Source organism: Capricornis sumatraensis, chromosome 8 (assembly GCF_032405125.1).
Source record: "Capricornis sumatraensis isolate serow.1 chromosome 8, serow.2, whole genome shotgun sequence".
Taxonomy (NCBI): Eukaryota; Metazoa; Chordata; class Mammalia; order Artiodactyla; family Bovidae; genus Capricornis; species Capricornis sumatraensis.
The window spans coordinates 95,306,145-95,333,144 of record NC_091076.1 but is presented as its reverse complement, the minus strand read 5'-3'; the positions used below and the strand labels follow the sequence as shown (position 1 = coordinate 95,333,144).

Genomic DNA, 27,000 nt, shown 5'->3' with positions numbered 1-27,000 from the left:
TGGCTTGGTTTGCGCCCTGGTGACTCTGGGAAAAAGGCGCACTCAGATGGCGCAGATTGGTTCGAACCTAATAAAGGTGGCGTAACTAAAGGTGTCGTAAATAAAGGGCTGGACGCCGGGCGGGGGAGGGGCGCGCGGTTGCTAACGGTGCGCGCGCGTTGTGGGCTCACATAACGGTTCGGCTCCCGCTCAGGGGCGGCGCCGGCGCCCCACTGGCCTGGGTCGCTGCGCCCGGGAGCCTCCGCATGTCATGTCCCGGCTGCGCCTCTGGCTCCTCTTTACCTGGCAACCGTTGTGGATTTTGGTTCAGGCAGCTCAGTCTCTGGAGTGGGCCCAGGGCCCTGTCCAGTTGACCTCGGACCCCCCAGGGCTGACTGAGCCCTGGTCTTCACACTCCTCTGACCTCCCGCCCGAATCGCCCCATGCACTCACACCCCTGGCAGAGCCGGGGGTTTTTAATTACTTGACTTCCTTCTCTCCAGACCACATGTTGGCCCTGCCTCATGAGGATCTGAGTGAGACTCTGGTTCCATACCTGGACTCGGATTCAGCTGGAGAGCTGTTGGCAGAGCCAGATAAGTTTGCTATTCTACACGAGGATCTGGATGACAAGCTAACCCAGCATCAAAAGCTCCCAGCAGCAGTTCCAGTGCTAGACTGGGATCAGAATCAAGCCTTGGTTCTGCCTCCTCAACACAAAAGTAAGGCTAAAACTGTAGGTCTAGATCAGGCTGAAAATCAATCATTTGAAATACTTGTTCCACCTCTAGGTAGTAAGAGCTCAAAACCAACGAAGTTTATTGTTTCACCCTCAAACCTGAAGAAAGATCTTGTTAAGCATCGACCTCTTGCCAAAGTTGTTGTTGGAACTACAAGACAACTTGGAAAAAAAAATCAGGGTCTAGAAGAACTGCAGGATGATTATTTAGATTCCAATATGGATGCCTTTTATCCTGAGGAGAGCCTACCTACGGATTTTCTGGGGAGCCCAGATCAACCTCCAGAGCCCCCTGAGGCTGAAATTTCTTCATCTCAGCAGGCGTACCACACTCGCCAACCATTGCCCACCGAGCAGTTGGAATCTTTATCCCAACAAGAGTCGCCTGAGGAGGCTGAATCTTTTTCATCCCAGGAGGAGGCCCAGGCTCAGCATCTGGAGCCCATTGAAGAGGTAGAACCACCTCTACTTCAACAGGAGGCTCTGTCTCAGCCTTCAGAGGCCCCTGAGGAAGTAGAAACCTCAAGCCCTGAGGAGGCCCTAGCCCAGCCTTTGGAGACACCTAAGGAGACTGTAGCTCGACCAGTAGCACATCATAAAGTTCAGCAGTCACGCTTGCACAATGTCACTGTTAAACCTCTGGATCTGGTGCTTACCTTGACTCCAGAAGTCACTAAAGAGGTGGAACCTTCTCCAGTCCAGCAGGAGGTCCTATCTCAGCCTCCAGAGCGCTTTGAGGAGGTTGAACCTCTTCCAGCCCAACAGGAGGGCCCATCTGAGTTTCCAGAGCAACAGGAAGGGGTTGAAACTCCAGTCCAGCCGGAGGACCTATCTCAGCCTGCAAAGCACCCTGAGACAGTTGCATCTATGCTCCATCAAGAGACCCCAACTCAAGCTCCAGGGTTCCCTACTGAGTATGTACTCCAAATTCCAATTAGTGATGAGGTAATAGTTCAACATGGCATTCAACATCAGGTTCATTCAAACCTGCACAATGTTACATTTCAACCTCATAATTTGAAACTTGCCATCACTCCTACACTCATTAAGAAAACTAAATTTCCTGCAACTCAGCAGAAGCCTCCAGAGACCCTGGGGGAGGTTGAACTTTCAAGTGAGCAGGAGCAACCAGCTCAGCCTTCTGAGCTTACTGGGGAAGTTGAAGCTATTCCAAGCCAGCAGGAGACCACAGGCCAGACCCCCGAGGAAGTGGAGCCTTCTTCAAGTGAACAGGAGCAACTAACTCAGCCTTCTGAGCCTACTGGGGAAGTTGAACCCTCTCTCACCCAGCAGGAGACCCTGACTCAGCTGTCAGACTCTTTTGGAGTAGCTGGATCTTCTCCAGTCCAGGAGGAAGATGCTGCTCTGTCTCCAGAGTCCCCTAATGAGGCTGAATCTTTTCCCACCCAGCAGGAGACCCTAGCTCTGTCTCCAGTGGAGACAGAATCTGCTGCAACCCTGGTGGAGCAACCTACTCAACATTCAAGCATATCCAATGTCACTGTCAAACCTGCAGATCTAGAGCTTACCGTAACCACAGAACCCACTCCGGTGGCAGGACTTTCTCCAAGTCAGCAGATGCCTTTGGCTCAGTCCTCAGTGCCCCTTACTAATGCAGAATCTTCTGCATCCCCGCCAGAGGCCCCCACACTGCTTTCACAGTTGCCTGAGGAAGCTGAACCTTTGCCAGTTCAAGTGCCAGCTCCAGTCCCATCTCCAGAAGCTGTTAACCAAATTACACCTTCAGAACAACAGGAGACCCCAGCTCAGGATCTACAGGCTCATGAGATTGTACCTTCTCCATCCCAGCAGGAGGCCACAGCTCAGCGTCCAGAGCTCCCTAATGAAATTATAGTTCTCTCTCCAGAACATCATGTGACAACAGTTTCTTCTCTAGGTCAGCTTCTGCAGTGGCCCAGCGCCACTGTCAAACCTGTGGATCTTGCACTCACCATCACTCCAGCATTCACTAATAAGGTTAAAACGTCTCCACCCCAAAAGGAAACCTTAGCTCAGTCTACAGTGTCCCCTGGGCAGTTAAAACCTTTGTCAGTCCAGCAAGAGGTTTCAAATCAGCCACCGACTGCCTCTGAAAATGAACTTTTTGTGGTCCAGCATGAGCAACCAGCTCAGCCTCCAAAGGACACCAACGATGCTGCTACTCAACCTTTAGTAGAGAATGAGGTAACAGTCTCACCTCTGGGTCCAGTGTTACCTCATATCACTGCTAAATCCGTGGATCTGGCAGTTGCCCTAACTCCAGGCCCCACTAAAGAGCTTGAACATTCTCCAGTGCATCTGGAGAACGCTGCTCATACTCCAGATCCCCCTGGGGGGATCAAGCTTCCTTTAGCCCAGGGGGGACACCCAGCTCAGTCTCCAGTTCCCCAGGGGAGCTCAACTGTATCTCTCAAGCCCCCCAAGGAGGTGGTGTCTTCTCCCACACAGAAGTTGCTTCAGACTCAGACATCAGAACCCCCTGCAAAGATGGAACCACTTCCAGCCCCTCAGGGGACCCTTCCTCACCTTCTACGGCCCCCTCAGAATGTAGGATCTTCTCCAAACCAAGAGGAGTTCCCAGCCCCACCCCTTAAAGAGATAGAACCTTCTCCAGCCCAGCAGGGCTCCCCATCTCAGCCTCCAGTGCCACCTACAGAGGTTGTAGCACAAACTCCAATGCTTTATGAGGTGACAGTTTCAACACCAGGACAGGATCAGACTCATCATTCAAACGTAACCAGTGCCACCATCAAACCTTTGGCCCAGAAGCCTACCATAACTCCAGAACCTTCTACACCCCTGGAGGCGACAATTCCTAATCCAGAGCAGGTTCAGGTTCAACATCCAACCTTGACTGAGGTCACAGTTCAACCTTTGGACCTTGAACTGAGCATAAAGCCAGAGCCTACTAAGGAGGAAGAACCTTCTCCAACCATGCAGGAGCTACCACCTCAGCCTGTAGAGCCACCTAAGGAGGTTGTGGCTGATTCAACTCCAGGCCAGTATCAAGCTCAGAATCCAACACTGCCAAGCATCACAGTTCAGCCTCTCAACCCGGAGCCTACTGTAACTCCAGAGCCTACTGTAGAAGCTGAATCTTCTACAGCTCTTCGCCCCAAACCCCCTGAGGTGACACTTCCAAATCCAGAGCAAGTTCAGTCTCAATTGACAGAATTCAAATTTAAACCTTTGGACCTGGAACTTACCATAACTCCAGAATCTACGAATGAGGCTGAATCTTCTCCAGCCATGCAGGAGACCCCAGCTCAGCATCCAGTGCAGCAAGAGGTGACTGTTCCAATGCCAGCTCAGAGCCAACTGCTGCCCAGTGTCACAGTTCAACCATCGGGCCAGAGGCCTAACACAACTCCAGAACCTACGACAGAGCCTGAATATTCCACAGGCCTACAGCAGACTGCAGCTCTTCCACCATACCCTGAGTTAACACAGCCACATCCAAAGCCAGTTCAGTCTCAGCGCCCAGCCTTGAGTGGGGTCACCTTCCAATCTTTGGACCTGGAACTTACACTAACTCCGGAATCCACTGTGGAGGTTGAACCTTCTCCAACTGCGCAGCAGACCCAAGCTCAGCCTCCAAAACCCATTAAGGAAGTTGTAGCTCAGCCGCCATTGTATTCCGAGGTGACAGGTCCAGCACTCGAGGCGGCGTCGCCCGGCGTCACCGCTTATCATGTGGACCTGGAGCTTACCGTAACTCCAGAGCCTGCTACATCTGAACATTCTACTGCCCTGCCACAGACCACAGCTTCTCCTCCAGAACAGCCTGAGGGGACACTTGCCCAGCCAAACCTGACTGAAGTCACAATTCAGCCTATGGACGTGGAAGTTAACGTTACCGCAGTGAATAATACGGAGGCTGAACCTCCTCCAACCCTTCAGGAGACCCCAAGCAAGGATCAAAGTCAGCCTCCAACATCACCCAGCATCACAACTCATCATGCAAACCTGGAGCTTACCATAACCCCGGAACCTGCTATGGTGTCTGAATATTCTACCACCCTGCAGCAGACCACGGCTCCCCCAGAGGTGACACTTCCTCCGCCAAACCTGACTCAAGCCACAGTCCCAACTGTGGACCTGGGAGTTAGCATATCTCAGCAACCAAGGTCATCTGAGATGATATCTCGGATGGTTCTTTCTCCTTTGACTCCATTTTCGGTACCCAGAAGTCCCCCTGGTATAAAACATATCCTAGGAAAGAAGCAGCCAGTACAGAATGCCACCACAACCATCAATGTATGTAAGCTCTGTACCTGCAAAGATGAGACGCTGTCATGTGCTGGTCTGAGTGCAAAGCAGAAGCTCCACAGAGTGCCTGCGCCAGGGCCCAACTCCTACAATGGCACCTTCACCATCTTGTAAGAACGGCCTTTCTTTATTTGTTCTCTGCATTCTGCCTAACGTGGCAGCCCCTCTTCCAGGTTTTCCTGGGTCTTTCTCATCTCCCCAACCCATATTGACTAACTTGCCATTTTTAACCTTTCATTTGTCAACGACTCCTTATATTCATTCTCCTCCTTACTATTGTTGCCTCTTCTCCAGTCTTTTACTTATAATCACCCCTATTCTTTTTCCTTCTCTAATTTTTACCCCATTATTTAATTCCTCAACATCTACTCTTCTCCCATCTTTGCTCCATCCTCTTTACAGCAACATGTCCCTCTCCCCACCTCATTGGTGGTGAAACAACAAATGGTTAAGAGTAGAGACTCCAGAGCTGAACTGCCTGGGTTTAAACCCATGTCTGTAATTTGCTAGCTTTGTGACTCAATTTCCGCATCTGTAAGGTGGGAATGATGATAATTGTCATCTCATAGGATTGTTGTGAGATTTAGATGAGTTAATACATGTAAAGCTCTTACACCAGTGCCTAACATATATGGGCTTTCCTGGTGCCTCAAATGGTTAAGAATCTACCTGCAATGTGGGAGACCCAGGTTCTATCCCTGGGTCAGGAAGATCCCCTGGAGAAGGAAATTTCCATTTCCAGTATTCTTGCCTAGAGAATTCCATGGACAGAGGAGCCTGGCAGGTTCCATGGGGTCTCAAAGAGTCGGACCCAACTGAGCGACTAACACACACAATACATGTAAAATACATGTAAAACATCAGTGCCTAGCATATATGTTAGTGGTAGCTATTATTATATTTAGTTCCTCAGTTATATCTAGAACTCATCTTTGTCCCCTGATTTCTATGTATAACACCCATTTTGTGCCCAACACAGGGCTAAGTACTGTGGGCATCACAGAAGTATGACATTGTCTGCAGAACATGGCAATGATAGGTGAGAAGAAAGGGGATGTGCTTTAAAAGGGAGATAATATGCAGTTAAGCATTAAAAGAGATACAGATATCTGCTGTAGTTCACCAGAACCTGTAATCATTAGGGTGTGGAGGTCAGGGAAAGCTGTATGGATAAGTTAAAATTTCAGCTGGGACTTAAAACATTGGCTGTGATTTGTTAGAGAAAAAACAGAGAGCACGGTCTAGGCAAATGTGTGCCTGCGAGGATGATCAGGATTTCATAGATTAGTCTGGCTGTAAAAAGAAGCGGGTTGGTGGTGGTGGTTTAGTAGCTAAGTCATATCTGACTCTTTTTGACCCCATGGACTGTAGCCCACCAGGCACCTCCACCCAGGGGATTTCCCAGGCAAGAATTCTGGAATGGATTGCCGTTTCCTTGTCCAAGGGATCTTCCTGACCCAGGGATCAAACCCACATCTGCATTGGCAAGTGAATTCCTTATCGCTGAGCCACCAGGGAAGCCCAAAAGATTGGGTTAGAGAACAATGAAATCTACGATTATGGAAAACCTTGGCTACCCTAATGGAGGTTTGAAAGTGATGATGTGAGATATGCGGAGCCACTGAAAGTTTTCAAGCAAGAAAGACAAATGATTAAACGAAGAGAATTATTAAGACCAAATAGAATGGTCTAGGAAAATCTAGGGGTAAAGTGAGAAAGGGCTGAATTAGAGTGGTTGTGAGAAGAGTAGAAAGAAAATCATGAGAGCATGACAAAGGCAAAACCAACTAGATGTAGCCATTGACTAGCGTTGGTGGACTTGGGTATGTGGGAAAGAGAAAAATCGCTTATGTTGATGGGGCTTCCCAGGTGGTGCTAGTGGTAAAGAACCCACCTGCCAAAGCAGGAGACATAAGAGACATGGGTTGATTCCCTGGGTTGGGAAGATCCCCTGGAGAAGGAAATGGCAACCCACTCCAGTTTTCTTGCCTGGAGAATTCAATGGAGAGAGGAGCCTGGAGGGTTACAGTCCCTGGAGTTGCAAAGAGTTGGACACAACTGAAGTGACTTAGCATGCCTGCGCGATGGGGGGAATGATGGTGGTGTAACAAGTGGAAATACAGCAGTTGGGAAGGAGAGCTAGTTAGGGGAAGATGAGTTCCGTTTTAAACATTTAAGGTTTGATCCCTGGGTTGGGAAGATCACCCAGAAAAGGGAATGCCTACTCACTCCAGTATTCTTGCCTGGATAATCTCATGAACAGAGGAGCCTGGCAGGTTTATAGTCCAGAAGGTCACAAAGAGTTGGACTAAGCACACACACTGGGAAGCTGTGGGAATTAAAAATCTGTTTTTTTCTGCATTTGAATATTACCCATAAGGTGGCCATGGTTCTTTTACATATTCTCTTCATTCTTTTCCTGCCTGTTCAAGGATATAACCTGTGTTTCTTCACAGAAATTTCCAAGGAAACTATATTTCTTACATTGATGAAAATATATGGAAGGCATACCGTTGGGCTGAGAAACTGTGAGTATATGATGTCCAAATGTGAATACAAACTGCTAACTGTCTTGTAAGATCCTTCTTGGTCCAGAATTTTGAGGTCAATAGCTGTGAGAAAAGGTATTTCCCCTTTCATCTCCCAAAGCAACCTATTGATTGAAATTCTGTGTTTATTTTAAAGATTAAATTTGGCAGGCTCTATTTAAAGTCAGTAATTTATTTTCCATTATATGAGTATTGTATGATTATATTCTCATTATGTAAAAATAACAGGTTTAGTGAAAACCCTCCTTGCTCCCTAAACCCCATTCAAGCTGCTTTGAGTTTAGTATATATCCTTCCAGACTCTTTCCTATACATTTGAATACATATATATTTCCAGATAACCAAATAGGTTTCTTGTATGATTTTCTTATCTTTTTTACACAAATGAAACATCTTGCAACTTGATTCTTTCATTTCATGATGTCTTAGATTTCTTTCATGCCTAGTACATAGAGGGTTAGCCCATTCATTTCAACTCCTGCATAATATTCCATAGTATAAATGTATCACAGTTTAATAATGCTCCTATTGAAGGACATTTGTATGTCCAGTTTTCTTGTTGCATGCATTGCTGCAATGAATATCCTCATACGGGCACCTTTGTGAATCTGGTCAGGTATTTCTGTAGAATAGATATCTAGAAATGGGATTATTGGGGTGAAGACTATGTAGATATAAATTTTTCAGTTCAGTTCAGTCTCTCAGTCGTGTCCGACTCTGGGACCCCATAAACCGCAGCACGCCAGGCCTCCCTGTCCATCACCAGCTCCCAGAGTTTACCCAAACTCATGTCCATTGAGTCAGTGATGCCATCCAACCATCTCATCCTCTGTTATCGCCTTCTCCTCCTCCCTCAATCTTTCCCAGCATCAGGGTCTTTTCAAATGAGTCAGCTCTTCACATGAGGTGGCCAAATTATTGGAGTTTCAGCTTCAACATCCGTCCTTCCAATGAACACCCAGGACTGATCTCCTTTAGGATGGACTGGTTGGATCTCCTTGCAGACCAAGGGACTCTCAAGAGTCTTCTCCAACACCACAGTTCAAAAGCATCAATTCTTCGGCGCTCAGCTTTCTTCACAGACCAACTCTCACATCCATACATGACTACTGGAAAAACCATAGTCTTGACTAGACAGACCTTTGTTGGCAAAGTAATGCCTCCGCTTTCTAATATGCTATCTAGGTTGGTCATAACTTTCCTTCCAAGGAGTAAGCATCTTTTAATTTCATGGCTGCAATCACCATCTGCAGTGTTTTTGGAGCCCAAAAAAACAAAGTCAGCCACTGTTTCCACTGTTTCCCCATCTATTTCCCATGAAATGATGGGACTGGATGCCATGATCTTCGTTTTCTGAATGTTGAGTTTTAAGCCAACTTTTTCACTCTCCTCTTTCACTTTCATCACTCTCTTTAGCTCCTCTTCACTTTCTGCCATAAGGGTGATGTCATCTGCATATCTGAGGTTATTGATATTTCTCCTGGCAACCTTTTTTTTTTCTCCTGGCAATCTTGATTCCAGCTTGTGCTTCATCCAGCCCAGCATTTCTCATGATGTACTCTGCATAGAAGTTAAATAAGCAGCGTGACAATATACAGCCTTGACGTACTCCTTTTTCTATTTGGAACCAGTCTGTTGTTCCATGTCCAGTTCTAACCATTGCTTCCTGACCTGCATACAGGTTTCTCAAGAGGCAGGTCAGGTGGTCTGGTATGCCCATCTCTTTCAGAATTTTCTACAGTTTATTGTGATCCACACAGTCAAAGGCTTTGGCATAGTCAATAAAGCAGAAGTAGATGTTTTTCGGAAACTCTCTTGCTTTTTCGATGATCCAGAGGATGTTGGCAGTTTGATCTCTGGTTCCTCTGGCTTGTCTAAATCCAGCTTGAACATCTGGAAGTCCATGGTTCACGTACTGTTGAAGCCTGGCTTGGAGAATTTTAAGCATTACTTCACTAGTGTGTAAGATGAGTGCAATTGTGTGGTAGTTTGAGCATTCTTTGGCATTGCCTTTCCTAGGAATTGGAATGAAAACTGACCTTTTCCAGTCCTGTGGCCACTGCTGAGTTTTCCAAATTTGTTGGCATATTAAGTGCAGCACTTTCACAGCATCATCTTTTAGGATTTGAAATAGCTTACCTGGAATTCCATCACCTCCACTAGCTTTGTTTGAAGTGATGTTTCCTAAGGCCCCCTTGAATTCACTTTCCAGAATGTCTGGCTCTAGATGAGTGTGAGTGATCACACCATAGTGATTATCTGGGTCGTGAAGATCTTTTCTGTATAGTTCTTCTGTGTATTCTTGCCACCTCTTCTTAATATCTTCTGCTTCTGTTTGGTCCATACCATTTCTGTCCTTTATCGAGCCCATCTTTGCATGAAATGTTCCCTTGGTATCTCTAATTTTCTTGAAGAGATCACTAGTCTTTCCCATTCTGTTGTTTTCCTCTATTTCTTTGCGTTGATCACTGAGGAAGGCTTTCTTATCTCTTCTTGCTATTTTTTGGAACTCTGCATTCAAATGGGTATATCTTTCCTTTTCTCCTTTGCTTTTCACTTCTCTTCTTTTCACAGCTATTTGTAAGGCCTCCCCAGACAGCCATTTTGCTTTTTTGCATTTCTTTTCCATGGGGATGGTCTTGATCCCTGTCTCCTGTACAATGTCACGAACCTCCGTCCATAGTTCATCAGGCACTATCAGATCTAGTCCCTTAAATCTATTTCTCACTTCCACTGTATTATCATAAGGGATTTGATTTAGGTCATACCTGAATGGTCTAGTGGTTTTCCCCACTTTCTTCAATTTCAGTCTGAATTTGACAACAAGGAATTCATGATCCGAGCCACAGTCAGCTCCCTGTTTTGGTTTTGCTGACTGTATAGAGCTTCTCCATCTTTGGCTGCAAAGAAAATAATCAATCTGATTTCGGTGTTGACCATGTTCTACTCCAATCAACATGCCATGATGACATTCATTTCTCCCACATTCCTTCTACCATTGGATATTCTCTGCCCCGCCCCCCTGCTCATTTTTTGGCTGATCTGATGGGTAAATCAAAGAGGTCTGATCTGAATTTGAATTTTTCTGATCACTTATGAATTTAAATGTCTGTATATGTTTACTGAACATTTGTCTTTCTAAATTGTCCTTAGTCCATTTTTCTGTTACTGTTTTTTTTTTTTTTATTGATTTGTAGAAAAAGTCTGCTTAGATACATAAGTGATTTTGGAAAAAAAAAACATTCAAAGTAATTAACTAGCATTTTTCATGACTGTTTGTGGTTATATCATTCATTCAACTTGAATAAACCAGTCATAAATGAATTCTGAATTAATAATAAAAGACATAACAGTCAATCTGAAAATAGGGATTATGACCACCCTCAGAGACATGTTACCTTAGTTTGACTATCTTATTGGTAAGGAAAAAATGCTAGAACCAGGCAATTTTTTAAAATTTACAGATTTCGTAACTACAAAGTGTAGTTTATATTTCCCATGATAGTATTTAACTTGGAGATTTTATTTCCCAAACTTGTAAGAAGAATGAAAGTCATGTGGCACAAGAAATAGATTAACATTCGTTTCCTCTGAGGAGTAGAGGGCAATGGTAGACTAAGGGACAGAGGTAAGAGAAAAAGTTTGGATTGTGTACTATATATCTTTGGGATTTTGAGCCATGTGAATATATACTACATATTTTGTGGAAAATAAATTTGAATTAAAAAGTTAACTGTTAAAAAGCCCGTGTTTGGAAAGTGATACAGTATAACATGAATCTGGTAAGATTTGAAGATTTCTCAGCCAGCTTGAGGTTTATACCTTATAAGCAGAGGTTCCTAACTTGGTATCAGTGGTTCCCCAGGGCAGAATTTTTTAATCTCCCTCCTGATCCCCCATGTATGTCTCTTTGGCGTATAATCTACAGAAGCTTATATTCTTGGGGTAATGTTTTTAAGTGTATAATACGTCAAAATAGATAGAAAAACAAAGGAAACCGACTATATTGAAACACTGACTAGTTTTCAGAATAGTTTAAAAATCAGTGATATAGTAATAAACATGCTTCTCTTAGCACACTAAATAACAAGATAGTGGTAGGTCAATAAATGTTATACCTCAGGGTAGTGATGTGAATAAATGATATTTTGAGATATCTGCAATGTACGTGTGATATGAAATGATCTGTGATTTCTATTGGGGACCAAGCTAACTACTGCTGATCTACTGTGATTTGTTGCCTATATTCATAATGGAAGGAAATGCTGATTTTACTGAGAGATTGTGAAAATTGAGATGTAATTTTGTTTCCCATCCAAGTTTAGCCCTCTGAATTCAGTCTACTCTGTTCATAGACCTCTGCCCTAAAAGGATGGTCCAGAAACGGAAAATTGCACGTATACTTTTACATGTGTTCCAGACAGTGCAGTTTTCTAGGGAAAAGGACATTTTTTTTTAATGAAATTCTCAACGGATTCTTATCTCAAAAGATTTAGTCACAAATGTAGGGGAGAAGATATTTCTTTCCCTGTACTTATCCTCATGAATGATGGTAAATGGATGATTTGTTTTAAATAAAAGTATCAGATAGTTGATAACCCGTCACTTTTTGAATTCATTCAATAAATATTTTTTTGAGTGTCTCCTATGTGCCAGGAACTGTTTTACATGCTGGAAGACAGGCCTCAAAACAAAAAAGACCAAGTATTCCAGTTCTTAGGGGGGTTACAAATATATAAAAATAAGTAAGTAAGTATAATAGATAAATAGATATAATTTTAAGTATTGATGAATACTTTGGAGAGAAAGAAAGCAGACAAAGTCGAGTAAATCTAGAATGGCCTGCTATTTGGCCTGCCACTCAACTATATGTATAGTATAGTTGAGTCAAAGAAACACTGAGCCCTCTCAGTTTTCTAGAAGTTGCAGAATGGAAAGAAGGATAATTGTCTATAAATATAGAATCAAGAATGAATGTGAAACTTAGAAGATTGCCTTAGATAAGAACCCTGGTCAGAAGTAAAACATGGATGTTTCTTAAACGTTACTTCATGCCTGGTTTTAATATTTTCATGGTGTGAGAAAGTTTTCGATCTGGCTTTAACTCTTGATTCCCTATAGTTTTAGATATCTTGCCTCAGTCAGAATGAATATTTGGAGTTCTACAGATCAGTAGACTTTATTTCAGTTAGTTGCTTATTTGAAGCTCTTTTGGGGGGTACTTTTTGGTGACTGCCATTCTCAGTCTACACTTTACTTCTAGGTTGAATTTATTACTGTTATTTTTAAAAATTTTAATATCCTGTCATCCAAACAAGTCCACAAAAAGAAACCCCATTCATTTAAAATACATATTCTTAGTTACTCTCTGTCCTCCCACAATATTCAAACTCCAGCTAGTCTGATATGGGCATCAGCCAATCAAAGAAGACAGTGCAGTGAAGAGTTGATGATCAGCCCCATCTCTTCACTGTCCTGATTGAGTCCTTGTCAGTGTTCAGACTTAACAACTAGTACATACGAGTTTCACTTCTGTCTCAGCCTTTTTCATATATCATTATTTCCTGTGACTTTTGTAAATCACCTATGGTATGCACAGTTTTTTTTACATGATGCGGGGAGGTAGAGTTCTTTCCAACTTTCCGAAGTTATGAAAAAGGTTACTGTAAACGTCGTTGGGCATATTGATTTTAGCTTCCCAGGTGGAGCTAGTAGTAAAGAACCTGCCTACCAATGCAGGAGACATAAGAGCTGCAGGTTCGATCCCTAGATTGGGAAGACCCCCTGGAGGAGGAAATGACAAGTCACTCAGTATTCTTGCCTGGGAAATCCCATGGATAGAGGAATCTGGTGGCCTACAGTCTGTGGAGTCGCTTCTGTCTTGACCTTTTTCATATATCATTATTTCCTACGACTTTTGTATATCTCCTATGGTGTACTTGGTTTTGTTATGTGACTTGGGGAGGTAGAGTTCTTTCCAACTTTCAAAGTTATGGAAAGGGTTACTATAAACGTCGTTGGACATACCCATTTGTTTTTTCTTTTTGAATCATTTCCATGGAACTGTGAAACCACTACTTAACCGAGGTGAGGAGTCAGTCAGCACCGGCTGTTGACCATTCCTCCTTCACCTGTCCATCACTGCTGTTCTTTCTAAAATGGTGAATTTCAAATTGAGGTCAGGATCTTTGAAGCATTTTCAGGACTCCGAGAGTTCTTTGTGAGAATTCCGTGGGAATAAAGTCTTCTGTGTTTTTGTTTTAGTGATCCTTTAAAAATGTATATGCCTGTATTCTATATAATATGAAGCATCTTATAACTGAGTTGCAGAGTTTCCAGGTAGTAATACCTTAATTCTCATAAGCTATGAGTAAAGAATTAATTTATGAGATGGAATCAAGCTATGAGGTGGAATTAATATAAATATGTGACCAAGATAAACTGTGAGTGAAAAACAATGTTTTAAATGCAGCACTCAGTGAAAATATTCACAAGGCAACATAGCATGTGTTCAGATCCCCAAGACTCCTGAAGGATGTACCACTGTTAATATTGCAAGGAAGGGGATTCTTGCAGGCAAGAGAAACTGACCTCTGATATCTTTATAGACAATCTGATATCTTTCTTCTGTGCTAAAGTCAGAGAGAGAGCTGTGATTGGAAAGGTCTGCCCAGGGACTCCTCAGATTTGACAGGATTCTTTCCTGACATGAGCGGTATCACACAGGGATCTGTTTCATAATTATTAAACTGAACAATTGTATGTATTTTATGCATATTTTTTAAATATGCAAATAATTTTCAAAAAAGTTTTACTAGAGGAAAAAAATCAAATGACTTCATTTGCAGCCCTGATACAGTTCTGTGTGGAACTTCCCAATAAGGTTTGGGAAAAGAGAAGAGGGAAGGACACCTCTGCAATGTTGGTGCTGCCCAGAGTTGAATTCTAAGAGAAATCCTGTGATCTAGAGAGTAGGCATTAACTAAATGATCTGTATGATTTGGTGGGAAGAGTGGATGGAGAGAGAGAGAGAGAGTGTGTGTGTGTGTGTGTGTGTGTGTGTGTGTGTGTGTGAGATGGAGAGAGATGGACACAGCAAAGGATGTGAAGAGAAAGGTTTAAATGAAAACAGAGCAGAAATTGCCACCCCTAAATTAAATAAAAATTAGGGTGTTTAGATGGCACCATTACTTAACTTCCTCCACTTACAGGAGTACTATGTAGTAAATGGTTATAGTTATTTTGCATTTTGATTGAGAAATAACCTTTTCATTTTTCAGAATTCTCAGTGAAAATTCTTTGACTGAATTACACAAGGACTCATTTGAAGGCTTGCTATCCCTCCAATATTTGTAAGTTAATTAGTGAATCATATTTATTGATGAGATCTTCTCTATAAAATAACTACAGGGTTCAAATTAGATAATCTCTTCAATTTCTTCCACCCATACTATTCTACAATTTTGTAAGTCTGTGTAAGGCCCAAGCCCATCTCTACCATTAAATACCTCCTAATCATTTTTTAATTTAATTATTTAGGCAAGATATAGATAGGAAAAAACCCTTTAGTTGTAGAGGAAAAGTGGTAATGGGATCTGAGCAATTATAGACTCCCACGTCTATAACATTATATATAAATGTTCACATACTATCTGCTTATATTTTGTTCATGACTCAAATCTGAACCATGGTCCATTTTTATGCAGCCTGTAAGTTAAAAATCATTTTTAAAGGGTTGTAAATGAAAAAAAAAAAAGAGAGAGAAGGAAAGAAATATATGTGACAGAGGCTGTGTGGCCTGCAAAACCTAAGATATTTACTCCCTGGGCTTTTTGGAAAAGGTTTGAAAAACTTGTTTTACTAAAATGAGAGGAATGAAAGTTAACTTCAAATTGTCACCCTCAGGAAAGAAAATACGGAGCACTTGCATTAGTGTGAATGCCATTAACTCATGATTTTGATAATTTAATCTAAGCTAAAACTGGAGCAGTTCAGTTTAGTCGCTCAGTCATGTCCGACTCTGCGACCCCATGAATCGCAGCACGCCAGGCCTCCCTGTCCATCACCAACTCCCGGAGTTCACTCAAACTCACGTCCATCGAGTCAGTGATGCCATCCAGCCATCTCATCCTCTGTCATCCCCTTTTCTTCCTGCCCCCAATCCCTCCCAGCATCAGAGTCTTTTCCAATGAGTCAACTCTTCATATGAGGTGGCCAAAGTACTGGAGTTTCAGCTTTAGCATCATTCCTTCCAAAGAACACGCAGGACTGATCTCCTTTAGAATGGACTGGTTGGATCTCCTTGAAGTCCAAGGGACTCTCAAGAGTCTTCTCCAACACCACAGTTCAAAAGCATCAATTCTTTGGCACTCAGCTTTCACCACAGTCCAACTCTCACATCGACACATGACCATAGGAAAAACCATAGCCTTGACTAGATGGACCTTAGTCAGCAAAGTAATCTCTCTGCTCTTGAATATGCTATCTAGGTTGGTCATAACTTTCCTTCCAAGGAGTAAGCGTCTTTTAATTTCATGGCTGCAATCACCATCTGCAGTGATTTTGGAGCCCCCAAAAATAAAGTCTGACACTGTTTCCACTGTTTCCCCATCTATTTCCCAAGAAGTGATGGGACCAGATGCCATGATCTTCGTTTTCTGAATGTTGAGCTTTAAGCCAACTTTTTCACTCTCCTCTTTCACTTTCATCAAGAGGCTCTTTAGTTCCTCTTCACTTTCTGCCATAAGGGTGATGTCATCTGCATATCTGAGGTTATTGATATTTCCCCTGGAAATCTGGATTCCAGCTTGTGCTTCTTCCAGCCCAGCGTTCCTCATGATGTACTCTGCGTATAAGTTAAATAAGCAGAGTGACAATATACAGCCTTGATGTACTCCTTTTCCTATTTGGAACCAGTCTGTTGTTCCATGTCCAGTTCTAACTGTTGCTTCCTGACCTGCATGCAGGTTTCTCAAGAGGCAGGTCAGGTGGTCTGGTGTGCCCATCTCTTTCAGATTTTTCCGCAGTTTATTGTGGCCCTTCATTACTTCTATGAAATACTTTATAAGCTGATTATTTCATGTTAGCACCCATATGCTCATTCTTTTTTAAAAGTGCCAGTCAATAAAAAAGCTAAAAAGGAATATGCTAAGAACTTAGCCTAGTGTCGGAAACACAAAGGTGGTTAAGCTAGGATTCCTCCTAGCAATTCATGATCTCACAGAGAAAATAAACATAGAAACTCAAACCATAACGACAAAGTGCTGTAGAGGCACAGAAGAGGGAGCCACGCAGGAATAAAGCTACATTTCTTTTAAAACAGTCATTTTCTTCTTATTCACTCCCTACTTGTTGATTTTATAAATATTTGAGTTTGCTTTATGTCCATGTGTTGGCTGCAAGCATGATAGACCATGTGCATAAACAGGATCTAACCCATACATTCAAGGAGTTTTACGCTGAGAGAAAATGGGATGCAAAAATAGCTTTCTTTTTTTAAAAAAGGAAATGAATAAGGGTAATGAGAGCTGTAAGTTGGTGTTGGAGCATAGAAGAGGGCAGAAAGACTTCTAACTAGATCAGGGAAGATGTTGCTAAAGCAATGCCGTTCAAACGGAACCTTGAAGGGCCATTGGTATCATCAGATAGGCATCTTGGGAAGAATAAGCTCGCAAAAGAAAATTGGGAGAAAGACAAAACACAGGAAAAACACTTTGATTACCCATAAAGTTCCAGTGGGGAGAGTAGGAGATGAGAGCCAGATTATCAAGGACATTGGGGACCAAGCCCATAATATCATGCCAAGCGACTGTGTTACCACAGCAGTGCTCTAGGACAGAGAGCCTGCAGCAGAATCAGTCACCTGGAGGTCTTGTTGAAACACAAGCTCCACCTCTGTAGTTAATGATTCAATCCGTCCAGAGTAGGGCTGAGTATTTGTATCTTCAGTAAGTTCACAAATGGTGCTGGTATTTAAGGACTACTTCTGGAAATTGGCTCAGATGGTAAAGAATCTGCCTGCAATGAGGGAGACCTTGGTTCGATCCCTGGGTTGGGAAGAGCCCCTGGAGAAGGGAACGGCTCCCCGCTCCAGTATTCTGGCCTAGAGAATGCCGTGGTCCGAGGAGCCTGACAGGCTACAGCCCATGGGTTCGCAAGGAGTCGGACACGACTGAGCAACTTTCACTTTCTGAAGAGTTAAACTAATGATCGTGTAGAGGCTGGCTTAGGAATGGAGAGAGCAGAGATAGAAACACCAGTCAGAAGACAGTTATACCCATCCAGGTGAAATGAGACACAAGCTGATATCAATGGAAACAGGATAGTCAGCTATAGTCAAGAGTGGGTATTTTCAAATAAAAATCAATATGATAGAAAGTGTAATCCTGAATTAGGTAGTTACATATCAATGAGGGGAGTAACTTCCTTTCAGGTTGTATGAAAATATATCTTTTATTTCTGCTAGTACTGAATTAGCCTAGAAAAACAGAACTAAATTGGGAGGTGTGTAAATACAAGAAAATTCCTTTTAATGTTAGAAGTTGTAATTGGAGAATAAAAACTTTGAGCTCGTAATCTAGAATTTGAAGAGACTACAAAAGGTGGGAATCTAATCAATTCTGCTGTCAGGAAAGATTACCTCCAAAATCTATCAAGATCTATAGTTGTAGCTCAAAGGGTAGAGAATCTGCCTGCGAGGCAGGAGACCAAGGGTTGAGAAGTTCCTCTGGAGAAGGGAATGGCAATCCACTCCAGTATTCTTGCCTGGAGAATTCCATGGACAGAGAAGCCTGGCAGGCTACAGTCCATGGGATCGCAAAGAGTTGGACATGACTGAGTGACTAACAGTCCATAGTGATAGCTGCCTTCCAGGTGGTTATGATATAAACTTAAAAAAAGTTCTATAGTTATATATTTTATTTATAGAGATTTCTTGAGAGAGGTGAAGGCAGGGTTAGGGACTCTGGAAGGTTCAAATAACAATTCCTAAGGTTTGGAGTTTAGACCAAAGCTATGTATTTATTATTATCATTCTAACCTCTACTAGTTATTCCTATTAAATAGATATCTAATAGCTAATTGAGGCAATATTTTCCTTTTACTTTTCCTAGAGATTTATCCTGCAATAAAATACAGTCTATTGAAAGACGTTCCTTTGAACCACTTCCTTTTTTGCAGTTTATGTAAGTTACAAATATAACTTCATTATATTTTGAATTTTTAGAAAACTTAATTTTTATCAAATTAATTTGTTACTCATTTAAAAATATCATTAAAATTATATAACAAGTCTTTTTTGTCTCTGGCAAATATGAGTGTGAGAATTATTACACAGATCAGAGTGAATCGTTATAGAACAGTGGTTTCCAACCAGGGTGATTTTGCATGAAGTGACATTTGGCAATGTCTGGAGACATTTTTCGGAGAAAGCAATGGCACCCCACTCCAATACTCTTGCCTGGAAAATCCCACGGAAGGAGGAGCCTGGTTGGCTGCAGTCCATGGGGTCGCTAAGAGTCAGACACGACTGAGCGACTTCACTTTCACTTTCCACTTTCATGCATTGGAGAAGGCAATGGCAACCCATTTCAGTGTTCTTGCCTGGAGAATCCCAGGGACGGGCGAGCCTGGTGGGCTGCCGTCTATGGGGTCGCACAGAGTCGGACACGACTGAAGCGACTTAGCAGTAGCAGCAGCAGGAGACATTTTTGGTTGTTAGAACTGTATGTGCTACTGACATCTAGTGGACAGAGGCCAGAGATGCAGCTAAACATTCAACAGTGTGCAGGAGAGCCCCAGGACAAGATAGAATTATCCAGTCTCAAATGTCACTAGTGCTGCTTTTCTAGAGAAATAAAGATCACTCAACATAAGCATTTATTGAGCATTTGCTAAATGCACCACATATATAATCATTAAAGTGTAAATCATATTATCTTCCACATTGACATTTCTTTACTGTATGGAGGGAGTACTGGTGTTATTTTCATCAGATATAAATTAGATTTACTGCCAAAGAATAAGTGTTTTGAAAGAATATATATATTTTCTTCTTCTTTTGCTTGTGTCTTTTTTTGTAGAAATCTTGGTTGCAATTTACTCACAGAACTGAGCTTTGGAACATTTCAGGCCTGGCATGGAATGCAGTTTTTACACAAGTTGTAAGTGAAATAGAAGATGAATACATGTATAAAACTATGTGTAAAAACATCATACAGTTATTGGTTACCTGGGTGTAAGCCTAGTATGAATCTTGAAAAGTATGTCCTGAGATCCCTTTTTTTTTTTTTCTCAAATGAGGAAACTAAGGTACAAACAGGTCAAGAGACTTGTCTAACTCCTAAGTATGAAACAGTTTGGTTTCCATAGTACTGATCTTTGGCACAGGCAATAAAAGGCACCAAGCAAAAACATTCAAATTAGCACTGTCATGGAATCCCACTGATCCTGCTCCAATATGGGAAGGGTCCATGGAGTTCCATTTTTGAATTTAACTTTGATTCCTGCTCATGCTCAAAGTTCCTAACTGCTTAAAATCTATGCAAGGCGAAACTGCAAAGATCTAAGTTTAGCACACATTTCTTCATGGAACAAAAGGTGTGGATGCTTCCTCAACCATTACCTTCTTTTAAACGGTAAAGGAAAAGGAATTCCTGAACATCCACCACAGGGCTCTCCGCCATCACCCAGATCCTTGTTTTCCAAAGAGTATGCCTCTGAAGTGAATGATCTGTAGCCAGTAGGAACCTTTCAGTTATGGGAAAAGTTGATGTTTTTGTTCAGCTGTAGTGTGAAAACTATAAAGAAAATACATTGCTGTAGCCTAATGCTATAGCCTTTCCTGACTACTTGTCAATAACAAGTGTGGGTTTTACACCCCTTCTGCTCAAAAATTCTGTGGTTTCTCTGTGATACAAGCAAATCATAGTACATCCATGGTCGGAAGGGGGTTTTCGAGTCAAGGTAAAGAGCCTTGTCTACGCCTGGCTTTGGTGAAGACTCTCTTACTGTCGTGTGGCTCAGAAATCCAGTTTCACACAGTTCCTTTCCAGTTAATGAAGGTGTTGAGGGTGTGTCCAGAGCTACAGATCCCTGCCTTGGGTGGCCTCCCCCGTCCCCACCCCTCATGAGTTTCCTACTTTGGGCAAAGAGCACCCAGGGTCAGTTTTCCTTTGGCCAGAGAGCCAGAGAGCAGGCCCTATGGTCCCTCCACCAGGAGGCTTCAGTGGCGTCAATACACTGTCTTAAACTCACCACCTTTTCTAAACATTTTATAGTGCTAAGAGTCCCTGATAAGAATCAGAGTTTCACTGTGGTTATGCAGGCAACAGGAAAATAACTTGTGGAATCACAGTTGACAAAAATTAATGAATTCATTCAAAAACATTCACAGAGTGCCATGCCCACTGTGTGTCAGCACTGTTCTAAGTGCTGTGCTGGGGACACTAAGAAGAATAGGACAAGGACTGTGTCCCCAAGAAGCTCTCACACTGGAAAGAGGAAGATGGATGTTGATGGGAAAATATATGAGAGCCATGCTAGCATCTATGCAGCAGGGTAACAAGGTGGGCAGGTGCAACAACGTAGAAAATGGGGGGTGGGTCCAAAAAGATTCGTAAGGGAAGAGACACCAACTCGTTCCTTTTGGATTTTTGTGTTTATCATGAATGACAGGAAAAGGTAATGAAAGAATCTGAGCTATCTGGTGTTGGAAATAAATTAATACTGTACTCCTAAAACTCATTCAAAGTTTTACCATCAAAAGATTGTCACCATATAGTAAGTGTGTGCTGGGGGGTAGGGCTCTTTGTTTGGGGGTAGGGCTCTTTCTACTAGACAAAGCTAATTTGCTTGAGGCAACATTTGCCATGGTGAGATATAAACTTTACTGCATCTCTTTCCAAAGGCAAGATGCCAGGAGAAGATGCTACCCCTCGAGTTAAGTCATTTTATTACCTATAATGACTAGGGTGTTTATAAGTTGAAAAGATATTTTCCCTTGCATTAAGTAAGTTTGGTAAAGGGCCCCAGTTAAGGTGGATTTATCATGAATTAAATGAAGTTTAGGCTTCAGGGCTCCTTACTTGCATAAGTCCCTTCCAAAGTCTTGGGAGTGGTCCTAGCAATTTTTGTATTCTTATCTTTGTGTGCTTTTATTAGAATTTCCCAAAGTAGATAAGGTTCAGGCCCTACAAAAACTTGATTCTTCACTGGCTTTCAGGTAATTACAACAGTAGATTTCTTAAATGAAGCCTGTATGTTATTGACAAACACCAGATAACCAGGTTAGCAGTGTCTATTCCGAATCTGAAGTTCACCTCAAAGTTGAACCAAGGGCTTTTTAATTAAGTACAACTTTGTGAATGGCAGTAATAATCATATTTCTTTCAGATGAAATCAGGAATGAAATGAAATGTTTTCACCAGCAGTGGTTGATAACCCTAAATGCTGAGTATACTTTTTTTCTGACTTTAAAGTGCTTCTCCTTCATTCACCTACACAGGTCCAGACTGATGGCTTATTTTTTTTTAATTCTTTTAGTCACTTCATTGTTTTTAACAATACAAGCTCCATGATTTTAGAAACTGAAGGACTGTACAGTGTAGAAAGGCTATCTAATTATCCAGACAGAGCATGTTCACATGCTGGCTTGTCTGTGGTACGTCAATATTGCACCAAGAACATACGCATTATGAGAGAATTAGAGGAAAACCAAAGCCTTATCCCTATTGAATTATTTACCCCACTGTTGAGAATATTGATGAGAGGGATGCGGTCATACCATGAAGGCAAATTGAGCTGTGGTCACCAAGCCTCCCAGTTGGCTGGCCTTGGTTTCCTTTAGATAGCTGTGTACACACAAAAGTTAGCACACTGGAGGGTGTTGTCATCACTTTTTGGTATGTACTGGAATCCTGGCAGCTTCTCAGATTCAGAATGGCATCGACATTAAAAATGAAAAAGAACTCACTTGGGTCTGTCCTCTGGGATGATTTAGGGTTGCTGGTTGTGGGGTTTTTTTTGTTTTTTTTTTTGTAATAGTTCAAAAATTTGAGATTGTCGCACCTAGCAACTACTCTATTTTTCTTCTCCCAACTGCATCTTATTCTTACCACCTATATTACGTTTCTTCTCTCTGTCAAAAGCATAGTAATTCTTCCTCTGCCCTATAACATTTCTTTAATACCTATATCTCTTAGATACATATTATGTTCCAGGCACTATACTTACTATACAAGTAAGATAGTGCACCTAAAGCTTTTACCACAGTGCTTGATACATGGTAAATACGAAATACATATTACTTCACACTTTTATTCTCCCAACGACTCTTATTATCCCCATTTTGGGGATGAGGAAATTGAAACTCAGAGACATTGGATAACTTGCCTAGATTCACACTGTTAATAAGAGGCAAAACCGCTTATGAGCTTTGCAAGTAATTTTCTACGCAGCTCTTCATTTCCTTGCAGTAAGAACTAACTGATGACAACTTGGCTCTTTGTACCTTGCATCTTGAAGTTGGCTTCTAACTTGAATAGCGCCTTTAGAGCAGAGAGCTCTGGTTTCCCTGTGATAATTCCACACTTCTGGAGTTCTTAGCCAGGCCACCTCTGGGCATCCCCAGGGTTTCTGGCCAGTGCAAATATGACATCATCACTTCTGAGCACCTACTCTGTGCCCAGTCTATGCTGGGTGCTTTGCTTATGCTCTTTCACTTAATCCTCAAGCTGCCTTACAAGGTAAATGGTACTAAGTAAGACAGAGATGTTCATTATTCAAGTCACTGTACCAGAAAGTGACAATCAAAATTCAAACTCAGGTCTGCCTGATTCCCTTATTTCTTTCTCTATTCTTCCCTGCCAGGGACTCTTCTTCAAGGCTATTCTCAGAACTTGGACGGAAAGACAGATTCACCACTTCAAATTCTTTAGGCTGCCCCCACCCCATCCCAAGAAAGGGTTTACGTGGTGCAGCTGGAGGTCTTGTATTGAGGAGCCTCACGTGGGGAGTCATGTTCTCATGGCTCATGGACCTATGTAGATGAATAAAGGAAAGGGGGTCAGCCCATCCCCAAGTACTTCAAATATATTGGAACAGGGTCCAGGTCACTCTGCTCATTTCTTTGACTGCCTTCCTCCAAGGAACCAGTTTGCCCTGCCTGCCTTGGGATTCTAGCATAGATAGTTGTGGAGTTTGTCCTATTTTAAATCTGTTTTCACTGCCTGCTTTGGACATTTTTTCAGCTAAAGCTGTTAGGATTTCAGTACACTCAGGACAGTGATGACAAGCTTCAGTCCTCAATTCTTCTCTGTCTCCTCAGTTAATAGAAAGGAAACGTAGCCCATCTGTCTGGACCTGTATAGAAGAATTTGGAGAAAAAAATAACAGGTAAGAAATGTTCCCTTATTTTGTGTTCTACAGCAGAAGGCTGATGCGAAAACATTTGAACTTTATTCTTCAAATAAGATACATTTTTCAAAACCATTTAGGACAGCATTCCTTAAACTTTGACTCTGAGATGGTCTTTGAGGCTAATAAAAACTGTTGCCTAGGGGAATCTGGGTAAAAATATATACATATTCCTTGATCTGTTTGTTTTTGTAACATTTTATAAGTTTGAAATTATTCAAATGAAACTTTAAAAAAAGTTGCCAAAAAAACCCCCAAACTGTTCCCATGTTTTGTTCCATAAAGATAAGCTCATGAATCAAAAAGGTAATGGACTAGAAGTTGGCATACCTTTTAGTGTAAAATGAGGGAACCAAGCCAAAATGGAAATGATCTGTAGTACAGTGTCCACTGTGAATCTAAAACCATTTGTCCTTTGGTTTGTGGGAAAGTTGGTGCTGTAGGAGCCCCCACATTGAGTTGTTGACTCATTCGCACTCATTCTCCCCTTTGTCCAGACACAAGCTTAGTGAACAAAAGGCTGCATTAAAGGCAGGAGGAAGAAACGGTAACTTAAAAAGTGGCCGCACGCTTTTATTTCACTAGGGATGAACACAAGGATGTTCATCTCAGAGAAGGGCTTCCTGGTTAAGAAAAAACAGTGAGCTCATGGAACCAAGCCCATGGGCAAGCTATTAAGAAAAAAAGTGAAGGGTTGGAGAATTGAGATAATTCTGGAGAAGGATAACAAACTTTGCCAAACTGTTTTGGCTACCTATCGCTTTATGACATTTTATTTTTATATATAGGCGCTCGTGATGGCTAGGGGAAAGTGGACAGGAAAAGATGCAAAAGTGAAGCAATTCACTGTCACAGGAGCCCGGCAGTGATCTGATAGGTTTTAATGCCAAAAGTTTGTTTTTCAGCTCCTCAAAGTTTGAGGAACTGTGCCTCACCAAACATGTGACACTCACACTTTTCCTTTTCTGACGTGTACACGCTGCTCTATTTATTTATTGTTTCTTCATTTTTGGCTATGCTGGGTCTTCGTTGCTACACACAGACTGTCTCTAGTTGCAGTGACTGGCTGCTCTCTAGCTGCCGTGCACACGCTTCTCATGGCAGAGGCTTCTCTCGTGGAGCATAAGCTCCAGGGCGCGGAGGTTTCAGTAGGCGTGGCCCAGGGCCTCATGAGTTGTGGCTTGAGGGCCCTAGAACATGCAGCCTTCAGTAGCTGTGGCCCTAGAGCATGGGCTCAGTAGTTGTGGCATGGGGGCTTAGTTGCCCACAGGGGCATGTGGAATCTTCCTGGACCAGGGATTGAACCCGTGTCTCCTGCATTGGAAGTGTAGACTCTTAACCAGTGAATCTCCAGGGAAGTCCTATCTTTTTTCACTTTCTTGATAGTGTCTTCTGAAGCACAAACATTTTTAATTTTTATAAAGTCCAGTTCATCTATTTTTCCTCTGATTGTTTATGCTTTGGGTATCAGGTAGCTTAGTGGTAAAGAATCTGCCTACCAATGCAGGAGATGCAAGAGATGTGGGTTTGATCCCTGAATCAGGAAGATCCCCTGGAGTAGCAAGTGGCAACCCACTCTATTATTCTTGCCTGGAAAATTCCATGGGCAGAGGAGCCTGGTGGGCTACAGTCCATTGGGTCAAAAAAGAATCAGACCTGACTGAGTAACTGAACACAGCACATACACAATGCAAGGTCATAAAAATTTACTCCTTTGTTCTCTTCCAAGAGTTTTTTAGCTTTAGCTCTTACTTTTGGATATTTGATCCATTTGGAGTTAATTTTCTTATATGGTGTGACGTGTAAGAGTCCAGCTTCATTATTTCGTGTGTGGATGTACAGTTGTCCCAGCACTATTTGAAAAGACTACACTTTCCACATTGAGTTGCTTTGGCACCCTTGTTGAAAATCAATAGACCATAAATATAAGGCTTTATTTCTGTACTGTCAATTCTGTTCCATTGATTTAATGTGTCTATTCTTATGCCAGCCCCACACTGTGATTGCAGTAGCCTTAAGCTGGGTTTTGATACCACCAACATTGTTTCGGTTTTTCTTTTTCCTTGAATTGCCATGTGAATTTTAGAATTAGGTTGGCAGTTTCTGGAAAGAAGTCAACTGGGATTTTGACAGACATTGCCCTGAAACATTAGGTCAATTTGGGAAGTGGTGAAATTTTAATAAGGTTTCTTTCCTATCCATTTTATTTAGACCTTCTTTAATTTCTTTCAACAATGTTTCATACTTTGCAGTGTGAATCTTGCACTTATTTGGTTAAAATTTTTTCCCAAGTATTTTATTTGTTTCGATGCTGTTATTTATGGAATTGTTCTCTTAATTTCATGTTTGTAGTATTCATTGCTGTTGTGTAGAAATATAACTAATTTGTGTATATTTATCTTACATTCTGTAACTTTGCTGAACTCTTTCACTAAGGCTAATAGTTATTTTTAGATTCCCAAGAATGTGTCCTGTGGTCTTCTAGTTTCCCAGGAATGTGTTAGAACATTACAGAGTCTCTATGGGCATCTCATTCCTCAGCTTTTCTTTCTTTCTTTCTTTTTGGCTGTGGGTCTTCTTTGCTGTGAAGGCTTTTCCCTAGTTGCAGTAAGGAGCTACTCTCTGGTTGTGGTGCACAGGTTTCTCATTGCAGTAGGTTCTCTTGTTGCAGAGCACAAGGGTGGCTCTAGGGTGCATGGGCTCATGAGTTGCAGCTCCCAGGTTCTAGAGCACAGGCTAAGTAGTTGTGGCACAGGGCTTAGTTGCCACATGGCATGTGGGATCTTCCTGGACCAGGGATCGAACCCGTGTCTCCTGCTTTGGTAGGTGGATTCTTTACCAATGAGCCACCAGGGAAGTCCCTCAGCTTTTCTTTTTAAGCTTTTTGGTTAGGCTGTTTTTTTGCCTCAAACCGTTATCCACGGCCTCATACAACTGTCTTGTTAAAATATTTACCTGAAAATATTTTCCAAAAATACTACCCGAGAAGAGGCCTTTTACATTAGGTAGCTTCCAGTCAGGTCAAAGGCAAACCTTTCAAGTAAGGTCTTC

General features: G+C 42.2%; 1 protein-coding gene across 1 annotated transcript in view; it reads left to right on the top strand.

The window, feature by feature from the left end:
- Positions 1-286: 286 nt before the first annotated feature.
- The window catches only part of LOC138083662 (leucine-rich repeat-containing protein 37A3-like), a 46,851-nt gene continuing 20,137 nt past the window's right edge, over positions 287-27,000 (top strand). The window contains exons 1-9 of the mRNA XM_068977488.1: positions 287-2,044; positions 2,834-2,902; positions 3,263-4,314; positions 4,414-4,640; positions 4,935-5,097; positions 7,444-7,515; positions 14,817-14,888; positions 18,648-18,719; positions 19,617-19,697. Of these exons, the coding sequence (XP_068833589.1) occupies positions 488-2,044; positions 2,834-2,902; positions 3,263-4,314; positions 4,414-4,640; positions 4,935-5,097; positions 7,444-7,515; positions 14,817-14,888; positions 18,648-18,719; positions 19,617-19,697 (3,365 nt within the window). The 5' untranslated portion in view covers positions 287-487. The remainder of the gene's footprint in view (positions 2,045-2,833; positions 2,903-3,262; positions 4,315-4,413; positions 4,641-4,934; positions 5,098-7,443; positions 7,516-14,816; positions 14,889-18,647; positions 18,720-19,616; positions 19,698-27,000) is intronic.